Genomic DNA, 19,938 nt, shown 5'->3' with positions numbered 1-19,938 from the left:
ACATTACAATTAATTATAGTCACGTGACTTATTTTATCAGATTTTATTGGTCTTACAATATTAAGGTCGTCGAGATTGGTCAGGCTGTTAGTTCTGCAAAGATTAAACCAAATCCTGGCAGACTAATTACTGTTTTTCGGATTAAATGCAAATTAGGCTCAAGCCATGCTTTAACATGCTTGAGGTTCGTATTGAGCGCTCCTATGGCAATAAAGTCACTTTGAACAATATGGACAAGATAATTAACATTTTAGGACAACACCATGGAAGGGAAAACTTTTTCTTTTAATAAGTTTTAGATTTGACTAGATTGAGACTGTTGATGAAGGCCATTGAGTTAACCTAGCTCTTAATATTGGATATATTTTTTTTTGGAATTATAGCAGTTTAATTAGATGTGAGAATTGAGAAGGTTTGCGTTTTTTATGCAATTTGAGTGTGTTTGAGATCCCAATTTCAACACTCACGCATTCGAACATTACGTCATTTTTTCGGGCAAGAAAGTCATCGCCCCCGCCCCACCTCAAGTCCGAAGGTGCCCCTATGCCTATGAAACCAAAAATTCCATTCCAGGCCCCTGTTCCGTGACATTTTAGAGTTCCCTATCGCTGTGCATTTTTAATCGTAACTAATTCAGCTGACAGGACAGAATGGACAAAATGGCTGCGTTACATTCAAATTAGTGCTACGCCAACATTTTTCCTAGGCTCGATTAACCAGCCGCTGTTGGGGAAGGAGTCCCAACTCCTCCGGACTCGAGAAAGCGGCGGAAATCGAGCCTACGTTTTTACCTGACACGGAAGATTCTCTGCGCGGTGCGCTCGAGCGGTCATGCGTACACACTCTCGACCCAGTCTTCATTAAAAAGAGACGGGCGGAACACTCCTTAGCCTGCGCAGCTGGTTACAAAAGCTACACGCAAGTGTCTTTCAAAATCAAATCGCTCGAACCAGCTAGAAAACTAATTCGTACTTATTTAAATCTGCTTGAACGCATTTAAGACCCTTTCTAGACACAACAACGACAGCAGCGTTGACTGTGATGTCATCGTCGGTTGTCTTTCTTCGTCCACACTGTGATTAATAATTCTTAGTTTTGTCTTTCAAATCGTTTTTCTTCCATGCTTCCGTTTGTTAACACAGCTTTTTATTTATTTATTTTTATATGTGAACGTGACGTAAGGTTTTGGCGTCTTAATGGTTTACGGTATTCATCGTAATAAATCATCATCTTTTCTCCCCCCTTCCCCCTACGAGAAAGTTTACACCGAGGATAATGGGTAATAGCTGATACTCTTTCTCCACCATAGTAAAATGTAACGTTTCTTACAAACGCCACTTAAAAAAGAACGCGCGTGATTCATTTCGACTTACTACTCGCTCGATTTCGTGTTTTAAATGTAAAATTCTATGCGACATTGTAACTAGATGAACTAGATTAGTTTACGACGTAATTTGAGCATAAAACTATGTAAACATGATGTCATAAGGGTAACGACGACTTAGAAAAATGAAAAAGGTTTCTTATGTCCCCAAAATTCAGTATTTCTTAAGTCTGCGCAGTTCCCATCTGTCATCCAGAGCAGTACAAATTCCTAACCCCTCCCTGTCGTGAAATTAAACCTAGAATAGCAGGTTATCCCCTCTTAACTGCGTAGCAAGCTTTCTCTATAATCCACCAAGGAGTTTAAGCTCTTTTGGAAAATATGTTTTGGAAGTTCCTAGGGTGCGTCTAAAAACTTACGGAGACTGAGCCTTCTCAGTTGCCGCCCCCAAACTATGGAATGATTTGCCTCTTGAAATTAAGTTAAGTCCATCGGTCGCCGTGTTTAAATAGCGTTTAAAACCTCATCTTTTCAGAATTGTTTTCCGATAGTTATTTCTATCTTAAAGTTTATACTTAATTTAGTTTAAATTATTTATTAATTTAGTTTTACTTTCATGACTGTAAAGCGATATAGAACTTTGTATATACTCCCTGTATAAATAAAGTTATTGTATTGTATTGTACTAGCTAAAGCTTTTTCCGCACTCTGGCCGCACGCAAGTTGCAGGGAGAGCAAAGAAAACGAACCTTGGGATGGTGGGGCTAATTAACTGTCGCCCACCACCCCATGCTATGCAGTCAACCGGCAAGTACAGTCAGTCTTTTCCGCTGCTGCTTCGTGCAAAGTAAGACTGAAAGCTAATCTGAAAATAACTTGATTCTACGCATCCTAATGAGCACAGCTGATGCATCAAATTAATTCAATCTGGAATATGCAAATTTGACCAACTGTGCTCAAGTAGTTTCATGCAACACACTCACCACTTTACAAATTTCAAAGCAAAGACAAAATTACAGGTATAGTGCTTTTACAACCCACAAATTTCATTCAAATTGGCGCTAAGTTTCCTATCTGAAAGAAGAACTATTACGATGGTCTGCTCTGTTTGTAAACAAGGCTGTGATTTGGCCATAAATTTAGCTACGTTTCGGACTGCGGCTGAAGGGTCTTTGTTTTACATTAAATTTACAACTTTTAAATGTTACAAGTTACAGTCCTTTTTTTGTTACAGGTTAAAGTCTCCTATCGTTTAAGATTTTAAAAAAGCTTTTAGAATAACCCAAGATATTGTATAATGAACCATGCAATGACACAAGCCTAGTCTTTCAATATGTTCAAATAAGTCTGAATAGGCGTTCTTGGTGAAGCTTATCCCAAAGCCGATAGGAACGTGACGAGGTCAGGGGTGCTTACCATTTAGCAAAAAAATCCAGAAATTACGGTTGAAAGTCAAATGGAACAGTAATTTTCCGGAAAATCCGTTCGGAAATTGTAGACTACCTTCAGAGGTAGTCCTCTTTTTCCGTTCGGAACGGAACGGCGGGACTTTCCTTACCATTTGGTAAATTTTCCAGTTTTCAGTCTCTCATCAGCCGAAAGCAATTATGAGAAATCAAATTGCAAATGGTAAGCGCCATCTCGTTCGGTTGGTTTGCTGATTTTGGAAAAACCCTTACCATTATACAACGGTCATCCCAACCGGTTTATTCTGACAAATGGTAAGCACCCCAGTTCTTTACTTAAGTCCCCATTTTATTCTGAAAATAATTAACTAATGGCTAAAATTACAAGCTGCTGGCTAGGGTAACGAAAGTTACTAACATAGCGACGAACCAACTAAAAATAACAGCATCAAACAAAACTAAATGCTAAGATAAAACAGCAAAGCCTACCGATTATCGACGTTTGGTGAAAAGGATCCAGAGGCGGACAAGGGTGAAAAGAAAAGGTTCCAAAAGGTATAAACTGACTAGACCGCATGCACACGGGAATTAACAACAATAGTGTTTTTTTTCTCACAGGCCTCGATGCCCGGATGTCGGCTGCGAGAAACAACTGTGCAAAAAGGGGGGTTGAGCGCGGGCCTCAACAAAAATCCTTCTAGCTATAAGTAGTTGCATAACAATCGTATTTATGTATTAATGGTCTAATATAAATATAGATGTGGCCCGCCTAGATTAGCCCAGGCTACCTGCGGGTTCGCGCTGTTGCTATTGTCAAGTTTTTTAACTTAATGTGTATATATTTCTGTAAAATTGTAAATATGCCAGTCATAATAAAAAAAGTTGTTGTTGTTGTTGTTGTTAGTCCCTCAAGACATTTGCTAATGTAATTGAACTGTATAGGCTGAAGTCTTAATTTTACCAGAGTCTATCAGTACTCTGATCTTCTTTCACATATTTGTTATAACAATCCGCAACCTACTGTGTTCTTGGCATGTTACGTTCCAAAACATTAAAGGTTAATGTAAGCGTCAATGTTCTTACAAAAGAAGATTCTTTAACAAGGAGATATGTGTTATAAAGCAAATCAAGATATTTGAAAACAGCATTAATCTTAATTTACAGTTTTTTGCTCCTAAACCCCCTCGACTATTGCAAAAGTGTAAGGTTTCTTTGAAACAGTGATAACGTTACATCTTTTAGACATGCTTGCTACACAATTTGCTACACAAATGTAAAGGTCAAATAAATGAAGAAGCGTTCTCAAGTCGAATTACTCACAAAATAAACGGGAGTCGAACCCACGACCTTCTAGAATACAAGTTGGACGCTCTTACCGCTGAGCTATGGAGAACTCATGGCGAGCAAGGTCTTAAACTACCTCCCTTGGGGAACTCAGAAAATTTATTTTCTGAGTAATTCGACTTGAGAACACTTCTTCATTTATTTCACTTTATCCAAGTCACCATTTCACTTATCAATGTTAAAGTCTTTACATCATAATACTTCACTAGATTACTTCACACGGCAATTTGGGTATTAAGCTTTCAGGGGCGGATCTAGGGAGAGGGTGCAGGGGGTGCGCACCGTCCCCCTCCCCCCCTTCCCAAGATGAAGCCTTCTTTTTCGGATTCGCTTGTAAAATTTGTTTACCTCACCAGTCAGTTACGCTATTCCTTAGTGGTGCACCCGTCCTAAGAAAAATCCGGGATCCGCCCCTGAGCTATATAAACATAACGTCACAGAGACCGTACAGTCCAACACAGGGTCGGTACAAACTGACAAAAACTGAATATAATCTTATGTATTGAAACATCTACTTCAATATGTATACTTTGTCAGTTTTATCGCTAGTCACGAGAATACGTCCATCTGGCGCTGTTGCTATTCCAGTAGGACCTGGTAAATCAGTGAAAGTTTTGCCTGTGGAGCGACCGTCTAAAGAAAACTGCTGAACTCGATTATTACCACGATCACATACAAGAAGATTATTGGAGCTGTCTAGAAGCATATCATATGGCCAGTCAAATTGTCCATCTTGATTCCCTTTGTTTCCAAACTTGTACAAGAAAGTTCCTGACAGATTGAAAACCTTAATACAGTGATTGCCGCTTTCAGATACGAGAAACATGTTTTTGTAAGGAATGCAGCTTGTTGGGTTGTTGAGTCTCTCTGGGCCTCTGTCTCCAAGTATGGAAATAGTTTTTCCTTCCTGTGACAACACTTGTATCCTATGATTGCCGTACTCGGTTACAACAATGCGTCCTTCATTATCTAAACAAACGTCAACTGGATTCTTAAACTCTCCTTTTCCTGTGCCATATTTTCCAAAGCTTTTCACAACAGTTCCTGTCTGAATATTTATGTGTTGTATTCTATAATTCCCTTGATCTGCAACTAGAATCTCGTTCTTGTTTACATAGGAAACGCCAGACGCATAGCCAAATTTTATGGGATTTGCTCCTTCGCTACCACGTTTCGTTAAACAGTTACCATCTCTGTCGAACTCGTGAACATAGTCGCCAGAGTAATCTGTCACAACTATCTTGCCTTCTGAGTTAACAGCGATTCCATTCAGCCATCCGGGTTCCTCTCCTGGAAAGAATTTTAAGTCCAACTCGCCAACGACAACGAGTTCACGTTCTTTCACCTGCACTGTGAAAGGACAGGTTGGAAGCTTATCGCCATTGATCTTCATTTCAATACTGTAGTCGCCCGGTACTTTTGGAGTGAATTTCAGCTGAAGATTACCGTCCTCTTTCTCACTAAGAATCACATTTGTAACATCTTTGCCGGGTTCAATCAAAACTTCAACTTGATCTTTCAGGTCAGGGTGGTTAATCATCGTCCCTTCAGATGTTTGGGGGCATAACGTAAACACTGCTTCTACACCTGCCTGAAGAGTTTGCTTCAGTCCTTCAAGCGTTGATCGATTTGCGTCTGCCTTTGGGATTGTCTCAATAAAACCTAATTTCAAGTTCTTTGCAGAAGCAGTGGTAAATTTGACGAATGAGGTCTCATCATGTTTTGGAACTTCAATTTCACCCAATACTTCAAATCGCTGTTTCAAAGTTTCCTTGTTCCTCATGATATCTGAGCTTGAGCTTCTTTCTGTCAGATTTTTAGCAAACTCAACCGCTTGCTTCATTTGTTTGAGCAGAGACTGAGCTTCCTTGATGGCTGAGTTGATTCTCTCAAGTCTCGTCACGCGTGTTGTCTCGAGTGATATAATGGACTCACGCTCGCGCTCTCGAATCACTTCGATCATCTGCCCAGCAGCTTGCGAGACTTCGCGTTTAGCGGTTGCGATATTGTTTTCCAACTTACAAGCCGTTTCTTCGAATTGTCGAATCACTTCAATAAGCTCACTCACCCTTTCGTTGATCGTTTCAACGCCAGACATGATGTTGGGTTTCTCGTCATGAGCTGCTTTGTCGAGTAAAACGATGTCGTGATTTCGGTGATCCGTGACTATGCAAATTTGGCAAACACAAGCTTGGCACGAAATACAGAAAAATCTCGTTATTTCTTTTTCGTGGAACTGCTGTGAACAAAATGGCTGTCGCTTCAGCAAGGCTTCGTAATCTTCTGCTTTAAACTCCTTCACTGACGTGACTTTATGTCCTTCGAACGATGCGCTTAGCATTTCGTGTGCGTTGTAACAGTCTGGGCACATAAACCGTCCACAGTCAAAGCAATAGTACATCTGAGAGTTGTTTTTCCTACATTGGGAACAAGCCATGTTACTTCCATCGCCACTCCGACGAACGGCAAGGAGACTCAACAAACTGTTGTGGAAAAAACTGCTCGGTAAACTTTGGAAACGATTTCCTTCGGGTAGATCGATTTGCGCTTGACACTCTGGACAACGGAACTTTCCTTGTTTGTGGCTGGCTCTTGCATGATTCTCCAAACACTGACAGCAAAACGTGTGTAGACATGATAAAGTTTTGGGTTCGTTGAAGGTATCGAGACAAATCGAGCATTCAAGATGTTTCTTGAGGTCTTTCAAAAGGGACTCCATCGCTAGGCGTCGCTTGTTTAGGGAAGCTTGCGAAACACACCTGCCGCAAGGTTTTACTTTAGTTTTCGAGAAAAGCGAAATAATTAACGTCATAACTGTCTGTTTGGAGCCAATCAAATGTCACAAAAATAGTTATGTCTAGGTTAAATGCAAATCGCGCTAGAGTTTGTTGTGTGCGCGAAGCGCACAACAAGTTGGCAGCTAATCAGAAGTTTGTCGGTTTACGAGAGTCAAGTGATCGCAATCAATTCTACTAATTGACTGGGCACTTATTTAGATCCGACAGATGGGAAGATTGGGCTTTAGTTGGGTTTTCGAGTGGATTTTATGCCTCCTTTCGTGTTAGCTTCGCTTTACACGCTATGCTTAATTTCATGTTTGTTTGCATTCATCGTAGCCTGCAGTGCAGGCGTCTTATTGGGGCGAGTTAGCGTTACAACCTTGCGAGCGCCTTTTTAGACCGCCATGTTAGACCGCCATGTTAGACGGTGGGGGATGGGGGAGGGGAAAAATGAGATTTTCTTCGCTCCACCCCTCCCCTATCCTTCCTCTTGCCTATCACTCACCCCCTTGGTAAAACTTTCTTTCTCTCCCCAGTCTTCCACTGCATGAAAAATTCAAGATGGCGGCTAAACTTTTTACGATGTGAGCGCTCGCTCGAAAAAATCTCGCCTGCTCTGCAGGCTACATTCATCGCTAAAATCCAGCTTCTTAATTTCGTTTAAGCTTTAAAAAAATTATTATTCAGGTGTCCATAACGGAAGTTACTATATATGCTCACGCAAGTTAACATATCAAGACTTGGCTTGTGGTGAGTGCAGGCTGCAAGGGGCTGGTACGCTTTCGCAAGCTAACATTTATCGGCCTGAATGTTCGGCGCGGGTTGCCCCATACAGCGAAGTGAGTCATTGTATTTTCCCAAGCCAATATCACGCTCCTTGCCAGCCGACATTTATATAGGCTTGAACTGATGAATGTGGGCACCACTACAAAGTAAAACATACTGTTAGGGATTGTCAGAGATTGTCAAAAAACTTAGAAAGGATGAACACTCTTTTTTGCAAGAACAGATATTTTTCATACCCAGGAAGTAGTTACGCACAAATCATTCGTCTAGTCTAGTACATATGTATTAATAAACCAAGTTTTTGAAAAAACGTTTTGTAATCTTCTTTTTGCGAAGAAGGATAAAGTACACGAATTACCTATCGACCACACTTTTCTCAATTGTAACAAAATGGCGGGGGGAGGGGGGGGGGGAGAGTAAGGAGAAACGAGGCCATGGTCGAGGTAAAGAAAGGAGAACAAATGCACTCTTTTATTTATTTATTCTTTGTAAGAGTTAAAAATTCACATTTTTCATGCGCAGGCGGAATATTCTTATTGTTTAACCAACTAAACTGACCAATCACAGCGCACGTAGTAATAGAGAAATATCATAAATATCATTAAAAACACCATGTACTTTAATTTGATGTATTTTATTTTCCATCAAAAACAAAAAAATTGTTCTAAAGAAAGTCTCTGTACTGGTGTTCTAAACTCATTCTTAAAATGTTGCCAATTTCAGCCTCAATATTCTTATAAAACACTGATTCTTATGAAACAAAAAAGATATATTTTTCCTTTCCAAATACTGATGTAAAGATGGACCTTGCTCGGCTCAGTATAACAACCTATAACATTCATTGCGATCTGAACAGAAGTTAATTAGTTCTCAAAACAATAGATAAGCAACAACAGAGTCTTTCAAACGGTGTATGAAAATAGAGGTTCCAGAGCAATATTTTCTTAATGGGCTTTTACATTTCTTTTCTTCTTTATCAAAGGGAACCGGCATGGAAGGTTTGTTTGCTAGTTTGTTTGTTTGTTTGTTTGTTTGTTTAAACGTGACACACATTGGGTTACAGATTTTCGATATATGCATATTAATGCTACTGGTCTGGAGGGATAACGCGTAATACTGACTTCAGACCTAACGAACCTGTTTCACACATCAGAAACGAGGTAGTGTGTGAAACGTAAAATAAGATTCAAAACCTTTGTTACGTGAGAGGAAAACAGAGAAAAACATTAGACACTTTAAAGTTCTCCATTGCGGCGAATTTTAAATCGCCAATTCAGCTGACAGGAGAGAAGGTTTTTTTAGAAACAAAGTGGCTGCGTGATTCAAACCAGCACAATGCTACGTTAACGTTTTTCCTTAACACAGAAGATTCCCTGTTGCCCGCGAGCAATACCATGAACACTAGCGCACGGTCTTGCGCACATATACTCTCGACCCAGTGATTGGCGGAACACTCCATTCCAGCCGCACAGTAGAGTAGGCCGCGCTAAATTGACCAATCACAGCGTACTTAGTAACAGAGAGATATCATGAACAGTTCTCATAGCTCATATTAAATGCAACCTGGAATAAGCAAATTGAAAGTAATTTCGCGTACATGAATTCTAACACACCCACAATGTTGCGAACTTCAAATGAGGACAAAACGGACTACAGGAAAATACTTTGGTAGCCCAAAATTTTATTGAAATTAGCGCTAAGTTTCCTACTAAAAGCAGAACAATGACAACAATGGATGTTTAGCTCTGTTTAAAGCTGCATATTTGCATATTTTGAAGTGTTTCTTTCTTTCAGTTTAAGTGGTACGCCTGAGACCTTGCTAGTTGTAGCTAAGCACATCGACAACTATAAACATTCGACAACAAGAGCATTTGCAAAAAAAAAAAAGATTTCGCCTGTGTTACAGCCGCCCTTCCCGAGAGACAACATTGCGAATTTTTCTTTCGACAAGGGCGGCTGTCTCAAAGACGAACGATGAATTTGGTCACAAATTTCGCTAAACTTCGGACTACATGCAAGCTTTACATTTACATCCTCATTACATAACATCAGAAATACATTTACAAGTTATACCATTTCCAATTGTTTACGTTTTTAGAAGTTTATGTTGAGACTTCCAATAGTTCTCAAAAAATACTGCCAACTTGATTTACAGTGAACCAGGTAATAAGACAAGCTTATCGCTTATGTTCAAATATCTCCCTAAACGGCATTAAGTTATTGGAATGTATCGCTTTACATAAATTGAAATTTTAATGTTATATTTCACCAGACCTCATACGGCTTTTCCAAAAAGACATCAAAACAATCTTCTTCTAGTCGCTATTACCCTGGAGTGGGTTCTTAGTATGTTATGTTCTTAGAATTTGGCGGCTAATTTAAGGGGTCAACGTTCTTAGTTAAACAATTCTTACCAAAACAAAGCTGAAATGTACAAATAAACAACCTGTAAGCCTGCTTTTCACTACGACATAAGAACAAGCACAAGCATAACGGAAGTGGGGACGCGCACAACACAAGCACAAGCAGAACAAAAATTTTTGTCCTTTATGTGTTTGTGCTTATGTGAAGTGAGAACGCGCTGCTGTAAGGTTAAGTATAATCAAAAGTCCGCCATCTTGCTTTACTGTAGCGAGGAGGTATGGAATCGAAAATAAGCTAATTATCCATTCTGCGCATGCTTACGAACTTATGCTCGTGTCGTAGGCGTCCCCCTACCATAATGTTTATGCTTGTGCTTATGTTGTAGTGAAAATCAGTCTTTATAAAGCAAATCAGTATCTGAAAACAGTATTAACCTCAATTATTGCTCACAAACTTCCTCGACTACTAGAAAACTATACAGTCTCTTTGACACTTTACTGAAAACGATAAATCTTTTAGACTCGCTTGTCACACACCTTACTTCATGATTTCGGCTTTTCAATGTAAATTCTTTACATCATAGCACTTGACTAGATTAGTTCAAATGCTAATTTGGACATAACACTAAATAAACATGACGTCATAGAGACCGTGCATTTCAACACAGTATCTGTACACACTGAGAACTACTGAATATTGAAACGACTACTTCAATGTGTATACTTTGTTAGCTTCAGAGCTAGTCTCGAGAATACGTCCACCTGACGCTGTTGCTATTCCAGCGGGACCTGGTAAATCAGTGATAACTTGCCTGTAAAGCGACCGTCTAAAGAAAACTGCTGAACTCGGTCATTGCAACGATCACATACAAGAAGATTATTGGAGCTGTCTACAAGCATACCATACGGCCAGTCAAATTGTCCATCTTGATTCCCTTGTTTTCCAAACTTGTACAGGAAAGTTCCTGACTGATCGAAAACTTTAATACAGTCATTGCCGCAATCAGTTACGAGAAACATGTTTTTGTAAGTACTGCAGCTTGTTGGTTCGTGAAGTTTCTCTGGGCCTCTGTCTCCAAATATCAAAATAGTTTCTCCTTCTTGTGACAACACTTGTATCCTATGATTGCCCCACTCGGTTACAACAATGCCAACGACCACAAGTTCACGTTCTTTTACCCGCACATAACAAGGACACGTAGGAAGTTTATCGCCATTGATCTTCACTTCAATGCTGTAGGCGCCTGGTACTTTGGGAATAAATTTCAGCTGAAGATTACCGTCCTCTTTCTCAACAACAATCACATTTGTAACATCTTTAGCGGGTTCAATAAGAACTTCAACTTGATCTTTCAGGTCAGGCTGGTTACTCGTCTTCCCCTCAGATGTTTGGGGGCATAACGTAAACACCGCTTCTACACCAGCCTGAAGAGTTTGCTTCAGTCCTTCAAGCGTTGATCGACTTGCGTCTACCTTTGGGATTGTCTCAATAAAACCTAATTTCAAGTTCTTTGAGGAAGCAGCGGTAAATTTCACGAATGAGGTCTCATCATGTTTTGGAACTTCAATTTCACCCAATACTTCAAATCGTTGTTTCAAAGTGTCCTTGTTCCTCATGATATCTGAGCTTGAGCTTCTTTCTGTCAGATTTCTAGCAAACTCAAGTGCTTGCTTCATTTGTTTGAGCAGAGACTGAGCTTCCTTGATGGCGGAGTTGATTCTCTCAAGTCTCGTCACGCGTGTTGTCTCGAGTGATATAATGGACTCACGCTCGCGCTCTCGAATCACTTCGATCATCTGCCCAGCAACTTGCGAGACTTCGCGTTTAGCGGTTGTGACATTGTTTTCCAACTTAGAAGCCGTTTCTTCAAATTGTCGAATCACTTCAATAAGCTCGCTCACCCTTTCGTTGATCATTTCAGCGCCAGACATGATGTTGGGTTTCTCGTCATGAGCTGCTTTGTCGAGTAAAACGATGTCGTGATTTCGGTGATCCGTGACTATGCAAATTTGGCAAACACAAGCTTGGCATGAAAAACAGCAAAATCTCGTGATTTCTTTCTCGTGGAACTGCTGTGAACAAAATGGCTGTCGCTTCAGCAAGGCTTCGTAATCTTCTGCTTTAAACTCCTTCACTGACGTGACTTTATGTCCTTCGAACGATGCGCTTAGCATTTCGTGTGCGTTGTAACAGTCTGGGCACATAAACCGTCCACAGTCAAAGCAATAGTACATCTGAGAGTTGTTTTTCCTACATTGGGAACAAGCCATGTTACTTCCGTCGCCACTCCGTCGAACGGTAAGGAGACTCAACAAACTATTGTGAAAAAAACTGTCCGGCAAGCTTTGGAAACGATTTCCTTCGGGCAGATCGATTTGCGCTTGGCAGTCTGGACAACGGAACTTTCCTTGTCTGTGGCTGGCTCTTGCATGATTCTCCAAACACTGACAGCAAAATGTGTGTAGACATGATATAGTTTTGGGTTGGTTGTAGGTATCGAGACAAATCGAGCATTCAAGATGTTTCTTGAGGTCTTTCAAAAGGGACTCCATCGCTAGGCGTCGCTTGTTTAGTGAAGCTTGCGAAAGATAACTGCATTAAGGTTTTATTTTAGATTCCGAGAAAAGCGAATTAATTAACGTTATAACTGTCTGCTTGGAGGCAATCAAATGCCATGAAATTATTGACGTCTGAGAGTATTCTTAGGTGGCCTTTTGAGCGATTTGCATCGATGATATGCAGCCAGGGGTCAGTAAAGAGGCTCTAAGTAATTAATAAATCGGAAATGTTTGTCGTAGTTTTCATTTACCGCACAATCTACCCAAAATTAAAGAAAACAAACAGACAAACCTTGCCCCAAAAAATGTTGTTACTTTTAATACGATGTGTCATGAAGCGGTTGTAAAAAGGGAAAAAGCGAACAACATGGTGGCCAATCTAAGGTTCGAGCTTTTTCTCCGTGGTTAGATAGCCTAATCTAAACACGAGGAAGGCTGGGAGAATTCGAACGTCTCGGGTTTTCTAAGTCTCGAGAACTTGAGGCTATGTTAACGTGGAAAAAGTGCTCTATTGCTTTAACAAAATAATTCTCAAAAATACGCGCGAATCTAAAACGTCACAATAGTGTTTACATACTCTCATCTAAACACACCTATCGACCAATGAGAGCGCGCGTAGTAGCTCTGTTACTATATAATATGTCTTGTGACACTACGGTGGCCCACAACTGTCACGGCAAAACAAGAAGTCACGGCACTACAAACTAAACCCACGGCAAGATAATGTTATCTGACGGCAAAACAAAATTAACTCACCGCAGTACACCATTAATTCACGGCAAAACGAAATTAACTCACGGCAGAACACCATTAATTCACGGCAAAACGAAATTAACTCACGGCAAAACAAAGAAAACGAGTTGGTCAGCGGCTTGTCAGCGGTTGTTATTTGCTTTTCAAATGGTATGTCGTGTAATAGTAACACACTGCTCGCTCGGAAACCGCCCTTTTTAGTACAGTGTTCCTTATCTCGAGCTCATGATGTTTTGCAGCGCTTGTGGTTCGTTAGTCGATCAAACTGCCAATTTTTGCAAAGACTGTGGTAAAGGTACGTTTCTTAATCTGAAGTATTCGTATTTGCATCTCTTTTAGTTCCGAATAACGATAAGCACGTGAGAAGCTCGGTCTGTAATCCAAGTAATATATTAGATTTTGACCGTCTAACACAGCAATGGGTTCACGGAGTGCTATGACGTAAGCAGTGTCTTCTCACGTGCCTATCGTTATTCGGAACTAAAAGAGATGCAAATACAAATACTTTAGATTAAGAAACGTACCTTTACCACAGTCTTTGCAAAAATTGGCAGTTTGATCGACTAACGAACCACAAGAGCTGCAAAACATCATGAGCTCGAGATAAGGAACACCGGTTTCCGAGCGAGCATTGTGTTACTGTTACACGACATACCATTTGAAAAGCAAATAACAACCGCTGACAAACCGCTGACCAACTCGTTTTCTTTGTTTTGCCGTGAGTTAACTTTGTTTGGCCGTGCATTAGGGGTGTTCTGCCGTGAGTTAATTCCGTTTTGCCGTGAATTAATGGTGTTCTGCCGTGAGTTAATTTCGTTTTGCCGTGAATTAATGGTGTACTGCCGTGAGTTAATTTTGTTTTGCCGTCAGATAACATTATCTTGCCGTGAGTTTAGTGTGTAGTGCCGTGACTTTTTGTTTTGCCGTGACAGTCGTGGGTCACCGTAGTGACACGCATGTAACCTCGTTCATATGTGATGTGATAGACCTACTTTTTAAGATGATGGAAAAAAGAACTTAAAATACATTTCAAGATACTTTTTAATTGTAAACAATGGGTGGGAATTAGAAATAACCAAGGATCTAAATCAGCTTGGAAAACCTACAGCATTCAATGTCTTTTGAACGAGGAATTTTTCTCTCGCGGTGCTACCTTGGTTCTCAAAACAATATATGAGAAGTCATAACAATACCCCTGGCCATTGACAACAATAGACCGAGGTAGTGTTTTCAACTGGGGGCCAGAGACATTAATGGCCTTTTTACATTACTTTCGTTCTATGCATATAATTATGTTTTATGAAGTAATATATTGAACACGACAGACAGTGTTTCATCGGAATATCCGAACACGGAGAAGAGAGTTGAAAATACCACGCTAAGTGGAGTATTTTTGACGAAATTCGGGGTGTTTGGATAAGCGATGATACACTGTCTCGAGTGTTTGATATATCTTCTCAATCGACACAAAAACTAAGGAGTAAACGGAGAAGTAAAATCGTCAAGATGTAAGCTTATTAAGACCGGGGAGCCAAACCTCCTTCACGGTTGTGATTTTCTTTGTTTTAACTTGATGAATTATTAATGAGTTTGAGAAAGTTAGCGATTTAACGCAGATTTAAAGGAGCAACGTCGCAGTTTGCTCATCTTGAAAAGTTTAGCCTAAATTTTTCAAGTTCGTGCCCCGTTAATCTTCTCCATCCTTGTTCCTTTACGGTTTATTCATTATCTTTGTGTTTTTTTGCTATCTTAGTAAACTGCTATTTTCAGGTTTCTTTGAACCTAAAGGTATTTTTGTTCCTGGCTCCTTTAACAGCACAGATTTTTCGATTTAGGTAAAATGAGAATAGATATGGTACAATTTCAATTCGATGAGTGTAGACCAAAGAGGCATGTTTCACATATATAGATTATTTAAAGCAACTACTCCCATTAAGCGCACACAACCGAAACTTCGATCAAGGCCTCTGTTTCGTGAACTGCCTGACGGAAAAGTTATTTGACATTTTAGAGTTCCCCATTGCTGTGTGTTACACTCTACTCAATCTCGCACAGGAACTACTACAAAACTACAATGACAACACGTTTTCTCATCGATCCTCGTTTCGTTTTCATTCTCGCCAACGCGTGGGATTTTCGATCCCATAATAATAAGTAACCTGGGGCTGGGCCCAGTCACTCACGTTCTACTTGTAACACACTCCCATCCAACAGAAATGTCGTCCCGACATTATAACAGGAAATACAAAACCAAAAAGAACAATGGTTAGGAGGGAGCGTCAGTTCTCATCATGTTTCAAACTGAATACTTATTGTGGCAGTTCCATTATCCGCAGGTTTTGTCTTTAACAGTTGGTAACTAGAGGGAAAATCCAACACAAATTTCGCTTATGAGTTAAGTCACAGAAGGCGAGCAACAGGTCTGCTTGTCCATGGTTAATACTCGGAGTAATCAGTTGTGACTTCAGGAGTGTTCATTACTGGGTTGTCCATATGGGCTGTGGTATATGCTGCAGCTGTGGAATAAATGGGATGTGCGGGGTGCAGTGAACACACCGGCAGTGAGGTACAAGCCAGTTGGCCATGACTTGGTAGGGAAGTATCACCTGAGGGCATTGAATTGCGTTTACTACTGGGTTTAAACGTTGGTACTCGGGTACCCCCATCTGACTGTAAGTCAGAATCCGAGGGGGTCGTCTCTCCCTTCTAGGTCGCGTAGCTCCCTCTAGGTGTTCCTCTGAATCTGAATTGTCACTTTCCTCAGGGGCCATATCAGTCACATCTAGAACGGATGAATTTGGCACTGATGAGTCACCAGTGTCCACTTGTGGGTCCGGTTGGTCCCTAGTATCTGACATAGTGGCACAATCTTCATTATCACAGTGGTCCTGTGGGTCCATAGGAGGGGTGTCTACTTCCGCCGGAAAGGCTATTTCATGGGTGACTGGAGAGGACAGTGTGTTCATCTCATACTCATCATCGGAACTCTCTCCAATGTCTTCAGGCTGAGGTGGCACTCTAGGTCTTAGTTGGGTGGTCTTGGATGATGTTCTCGTTGGTTTAGGCAGTGGTAAAGCATCACAAGGAAGTAGCAAGTTACGGTGCAACACTCGTTGTTTCCCACGGCCAAGTTCTGGCTTTACTCGATAGACTGGACTATCAGATATGCGTTCCTCAACTACATAAATTTGCTCTTCCCAGTGTGAACGGAGCTTTCCAGGTCCTCCCCTTTCTGAAAGGTTTCTAACAAGTACGCGGTCGCCGGGGAGTAGGACTGCTGCGGAAGCCTTCTTGTCGTAATACACTTTACTCCTGGCTGACGATTTCTGGGTGTTCCTAGATGCTAGGTCGTAGGCCCGTCTCATATCTGCTTGCCACGTCTTTACATAGTCCTGGTAATCACCCTGTTGAAGGTCGTTGTCTAGGTCAAACAGCAAATCAACTGGTAGTCGTGGGGAACGGCCAAACATCAGGTAAAATGGCGAGAACCCAGTCGTTTCGTGTCTTGTGCAGTTGTACGCATGTATAAGCTTGTTTAAGGAATCTTTCCAGTTCGATTTCTTTTCCTCCGGGAGGGTCCTTAGCATCGAGAGTAACGTTCGGTTCATGCGTTCTACCTGGCCATTGCCCTGTGGGTGGTATGGAGTGGTTCGCGAGCTGGCAACTCCACTGAGACGTTCTAGGTTGTGGAACAATTTGTTTTCAAACTCACCACCTTGGTCGTGATGTATTCGTGCTGGGAAACCGAACCTTGGGATAAACTCATTGTAGATCTTCTCAGCGGCAGTGCGGACCGTCTTGTTGCGCGTTGCATAGGCTTGGGCATATTTGGTAAAGTTATCAACAATCAGCAGTACATATTCATATCCACCTTTGCTCTTGTCCAGATGCAGAAAATCAATGGAAACTACTTCAAAGGGAGCTGATGTCATCAGGTGCATCATAGGTGCTTTCGTGACTGTGTTTGGTTTCTTCTGTTTGATGCATCTGCAACGTTGTGTCACAAAATACTCTATGTCACGGTACATATGTGGCCAGTAGAAGCGGGACCTTGCAAGTTCTGCGACTCTCTCCACTCCAAGGTGTCCCATCTCTGTGTGTAGTTCTTTAAGTACCACTGGGATGAAGTTGTGTGGCAGAACTAATTGTATCTTAGAGCTTGTTCTTCGTCGCAGGATACCATGTTCATCAACTTCCAGTTTCTTCCATTCTCTCATAAGGTTGGTAACTCCATGGGGTTCATTCTTCAGTTGGCCACCACCCGGTTTGATCCCGTGTGTCTTGTAGTAAAGCACGCGGCATATAGCACTATCCAAGTGCTGTGCCTCCTTGATTTCACTAGGGCTGAAGGGTTTTAGATTCAGATCCTTTAATGTCGGTTCAGGAGTTGTAAAGTCTGCGGCAATTGCCGTAACCCATGGGATTGTGCCTTTTGCCTGTTCCCTAACTGCTTCCACGGTTGCTTCAAGGACATCTTTGGGTACTTCCTCTGTACAATCGCTCATATACTTGTCTATGTCCAATGGGATTCTTGACAGAACATCCGCGTCAACATTAGTCTTGCCCGGTCGGTACTTGATTGTAAAGTTATAATCCGCTAACTCGGCCACCCACCGATGCCCCGTGGCATTCAACTTTGCTGATGACATCACATACGTTAACGGGTTATTGTCAGTGAAAACAGCGAAGGATGGAGCATAGAATAAGTAATCCCTGAATTTGTCAGTAATTGCCCACTTTAGGGCCAAGAATTCTAACTTTCCTGAGTGCAAGTGGTAGTTCCGTTCCGCGGGCGTCAATGTCCTTGAGCCATAGCCAACAACTCTCAATTTCCCCCCTTGTTCTTGGTAGAGCACCGCCCCAAGTCCTTCGCTTGAGGCATCCGTGTGCAGTACAAATGGTCGTTCAAAGTCAGGGTAAGCCATTACCCCTGGCTGCATAAGAAGTTCAATTAGGAAGTTTAATCGCTCTTGGTGTCTTTCATTCCACGGGATTTTGTGATTTGATGACGATTGTCCTTTCGATGTCGGCAACTTCCACTTGGGGTGCTCTTTCTGTCCTTTAGCTCTGCTGGGCTGGTCACTGCATTCTTTAACTGAAAGTAGGTCATAAAGGGGTTTGGCTAATCTGGAGAAGTCGCGAATATATTGGCGGTAATAGCTTATGAAACCCAGGAGTTTGCGCAATTCACCAACAGTTCTTGGTTTAGTTTCCTTAAGGGCTGCCACTGCTGCAACGTCTGCTGAGTCCATCGTGTAGCCATCTGCTGAGACTATTCTGCCTAAGTAACGAACACGGGGCTTAAACAACTCACATTTCTTTGGCTTCAGCTTGATACCATACTCCTGCAAACGTTTAAGTACCTTTCGCACATTGTCTACATGCTCAGAAAATGTTCTACTGTACACCAGGACATCATCAAGATATGGAATACATATTTCATCGCGGAGACCTTCTAGGCATTTCTCCATGTACCTCTGGTAAGCTGCCGGTGCATTTTTAAGGCCAAAAGGAATCCGGTTCCACTGGTATAAACCCCAGGGGGTGATGAACGCTGTTAGATGTCGGTGTTCTTCTGCTACGAATCCTTGATGATATGCCTTTCCTTGGTCTAACACTGAAAAGTAAGTGTTCCCACTGAGACTATTCAGGATGTCTTGGATGCGAGGGATGGGCTGGCGGTCATCCTCAGTTTTGCTGTTTAACTGCCTATAGTCAACACATAGTCTCAGACTGCCGTCTTTTTTTCTCACACACACCACTGGGGAAGAGTAGGGTGACTTTGAGTTGCTTATCCAACCACGATTGATCATATCCTGCAAGTGTGACTTTACCTCTTCGTACAAGGGCTTTGGAATTGAATTGTATGTTTTTTGTACTGGGACGTCATCTCTCAGGTTGATTTCCAATTTCAAATGTTCGGCACATCCAATGTCACCATCATCTATAGCGAAGGCCCCGGATTCTTCCCTCAACATGTCCTCGACAATCACCCGTTGCTGACTTGACAAATGGCTCAAGTCAACTGGGGGAGTCCACTTTGCTTTACTTTGTTCGGGCTGACTTGGCTCCCACTCATAACTGGTTGCCTCACTCCAAGTTTCACCTTCCTCTTTCTCTTGTTTCTGTTCAGCTTCGACTGGCAGTGGCGTGACGGACTGCACTAACTGTATAGTGCCCAGTTCTGTCCGCCTACGTAAGGTCATCTCTCGTTCGGTGTTGTTGCATACTGGAACATACATTCGGCTCGAAGACCTCGGGGAGATTCGGTGGAGACAGCCCTGAACTTCTAGCCCCTCAGGCCACGCCCCTTCCTCTTTGGGCTCAAACACAACAGGCAAATCTTCTTCTAATAGTCCAAAGTGTACCTGACATTTGACTCTCACAGTCTCTCCTGGTGGGACACGCATGTCTTGTCTGCCGACTCTGAGCATACCGGTGTCAGCTTCATCATCCATACTTTGGATGAAATTAACCAGCGCTCTTGCTTCGCCCTCTTTCACAGATGGGAACGAGTCATTCACTATTCGGGGCAATAGGCTGGTTGTGTTGGGGCTACTACTCCCCTTAATGACCTCTTCAATGACATTAAAGCCGATGATGGGATACTCCTGATTATCTTC

At 41.7% G+C, this 19,938-nt stretch overlaps 1 protein-coding gene across 1 annotated transcript; it reads right to left on the bottom strand.

Moving 5' to 3' along the window:
- Positions 1-1,843: 1,843 nt before the first annotated feature.
- On the bottom strand, positions 1,844-12,650 carry LOC145470351 (uncharacterized). Its single transcript, XM_081454188.1, has 2 exons — positions 10,793-12,650; positions 1,844-6,913 (listed from the first exon to the last, which is right to left on the bottom strand). The coding sequence occupies exons 1-2, from the start codon at positions 12,554-12,556 to the stop codon at positions 4,586-4,588; spliced, it is 4,092 nt and encodes a 1,363-aa protein (XP_081310314.1). The 5' UTR covers positions 12,557-12,650; the 3' UTR covers positions 1,844-4,585.
- Between the last annotated feature and the right edge of the window lie 7,288 nt (positions 12,651-19,938).

Source organism: Orbicella franksi, chromosome 15 (genome assembly GCF_964199315.1).
Source record: "Orbicella franksi chromosome 15, jaOrbFran1.1, whole genome shotgun sequence".
NCBI lineage: Eukaryota > Metazoa > Cnidaria > Anthozoa > Scleractinia > Merulinidae > Orbicella > Orbicella franksi.
This window is presented reverse-complemented; position numbering and strand designations above follow the sequence as displayed.

What these genes read in the sequence shown, in the direction of transcription:
- LOC145470351 (XM_081454188.1), bottom strand. Translation starts at nt 12,556, where the DNA reads ATGGAGTCCCTTTTGAAAGACCTCAAGAAACATCTTGAATGCTCGATT. An exon ending in AGTTATCACTGATTTACCAG is followed by an intron (nt 6,914 to 10,792) that starts GTCCCGCTGGAA and finishes CTATTTTTGTGA; the next exon opens with CATTTGATTGGCTCCAAACA.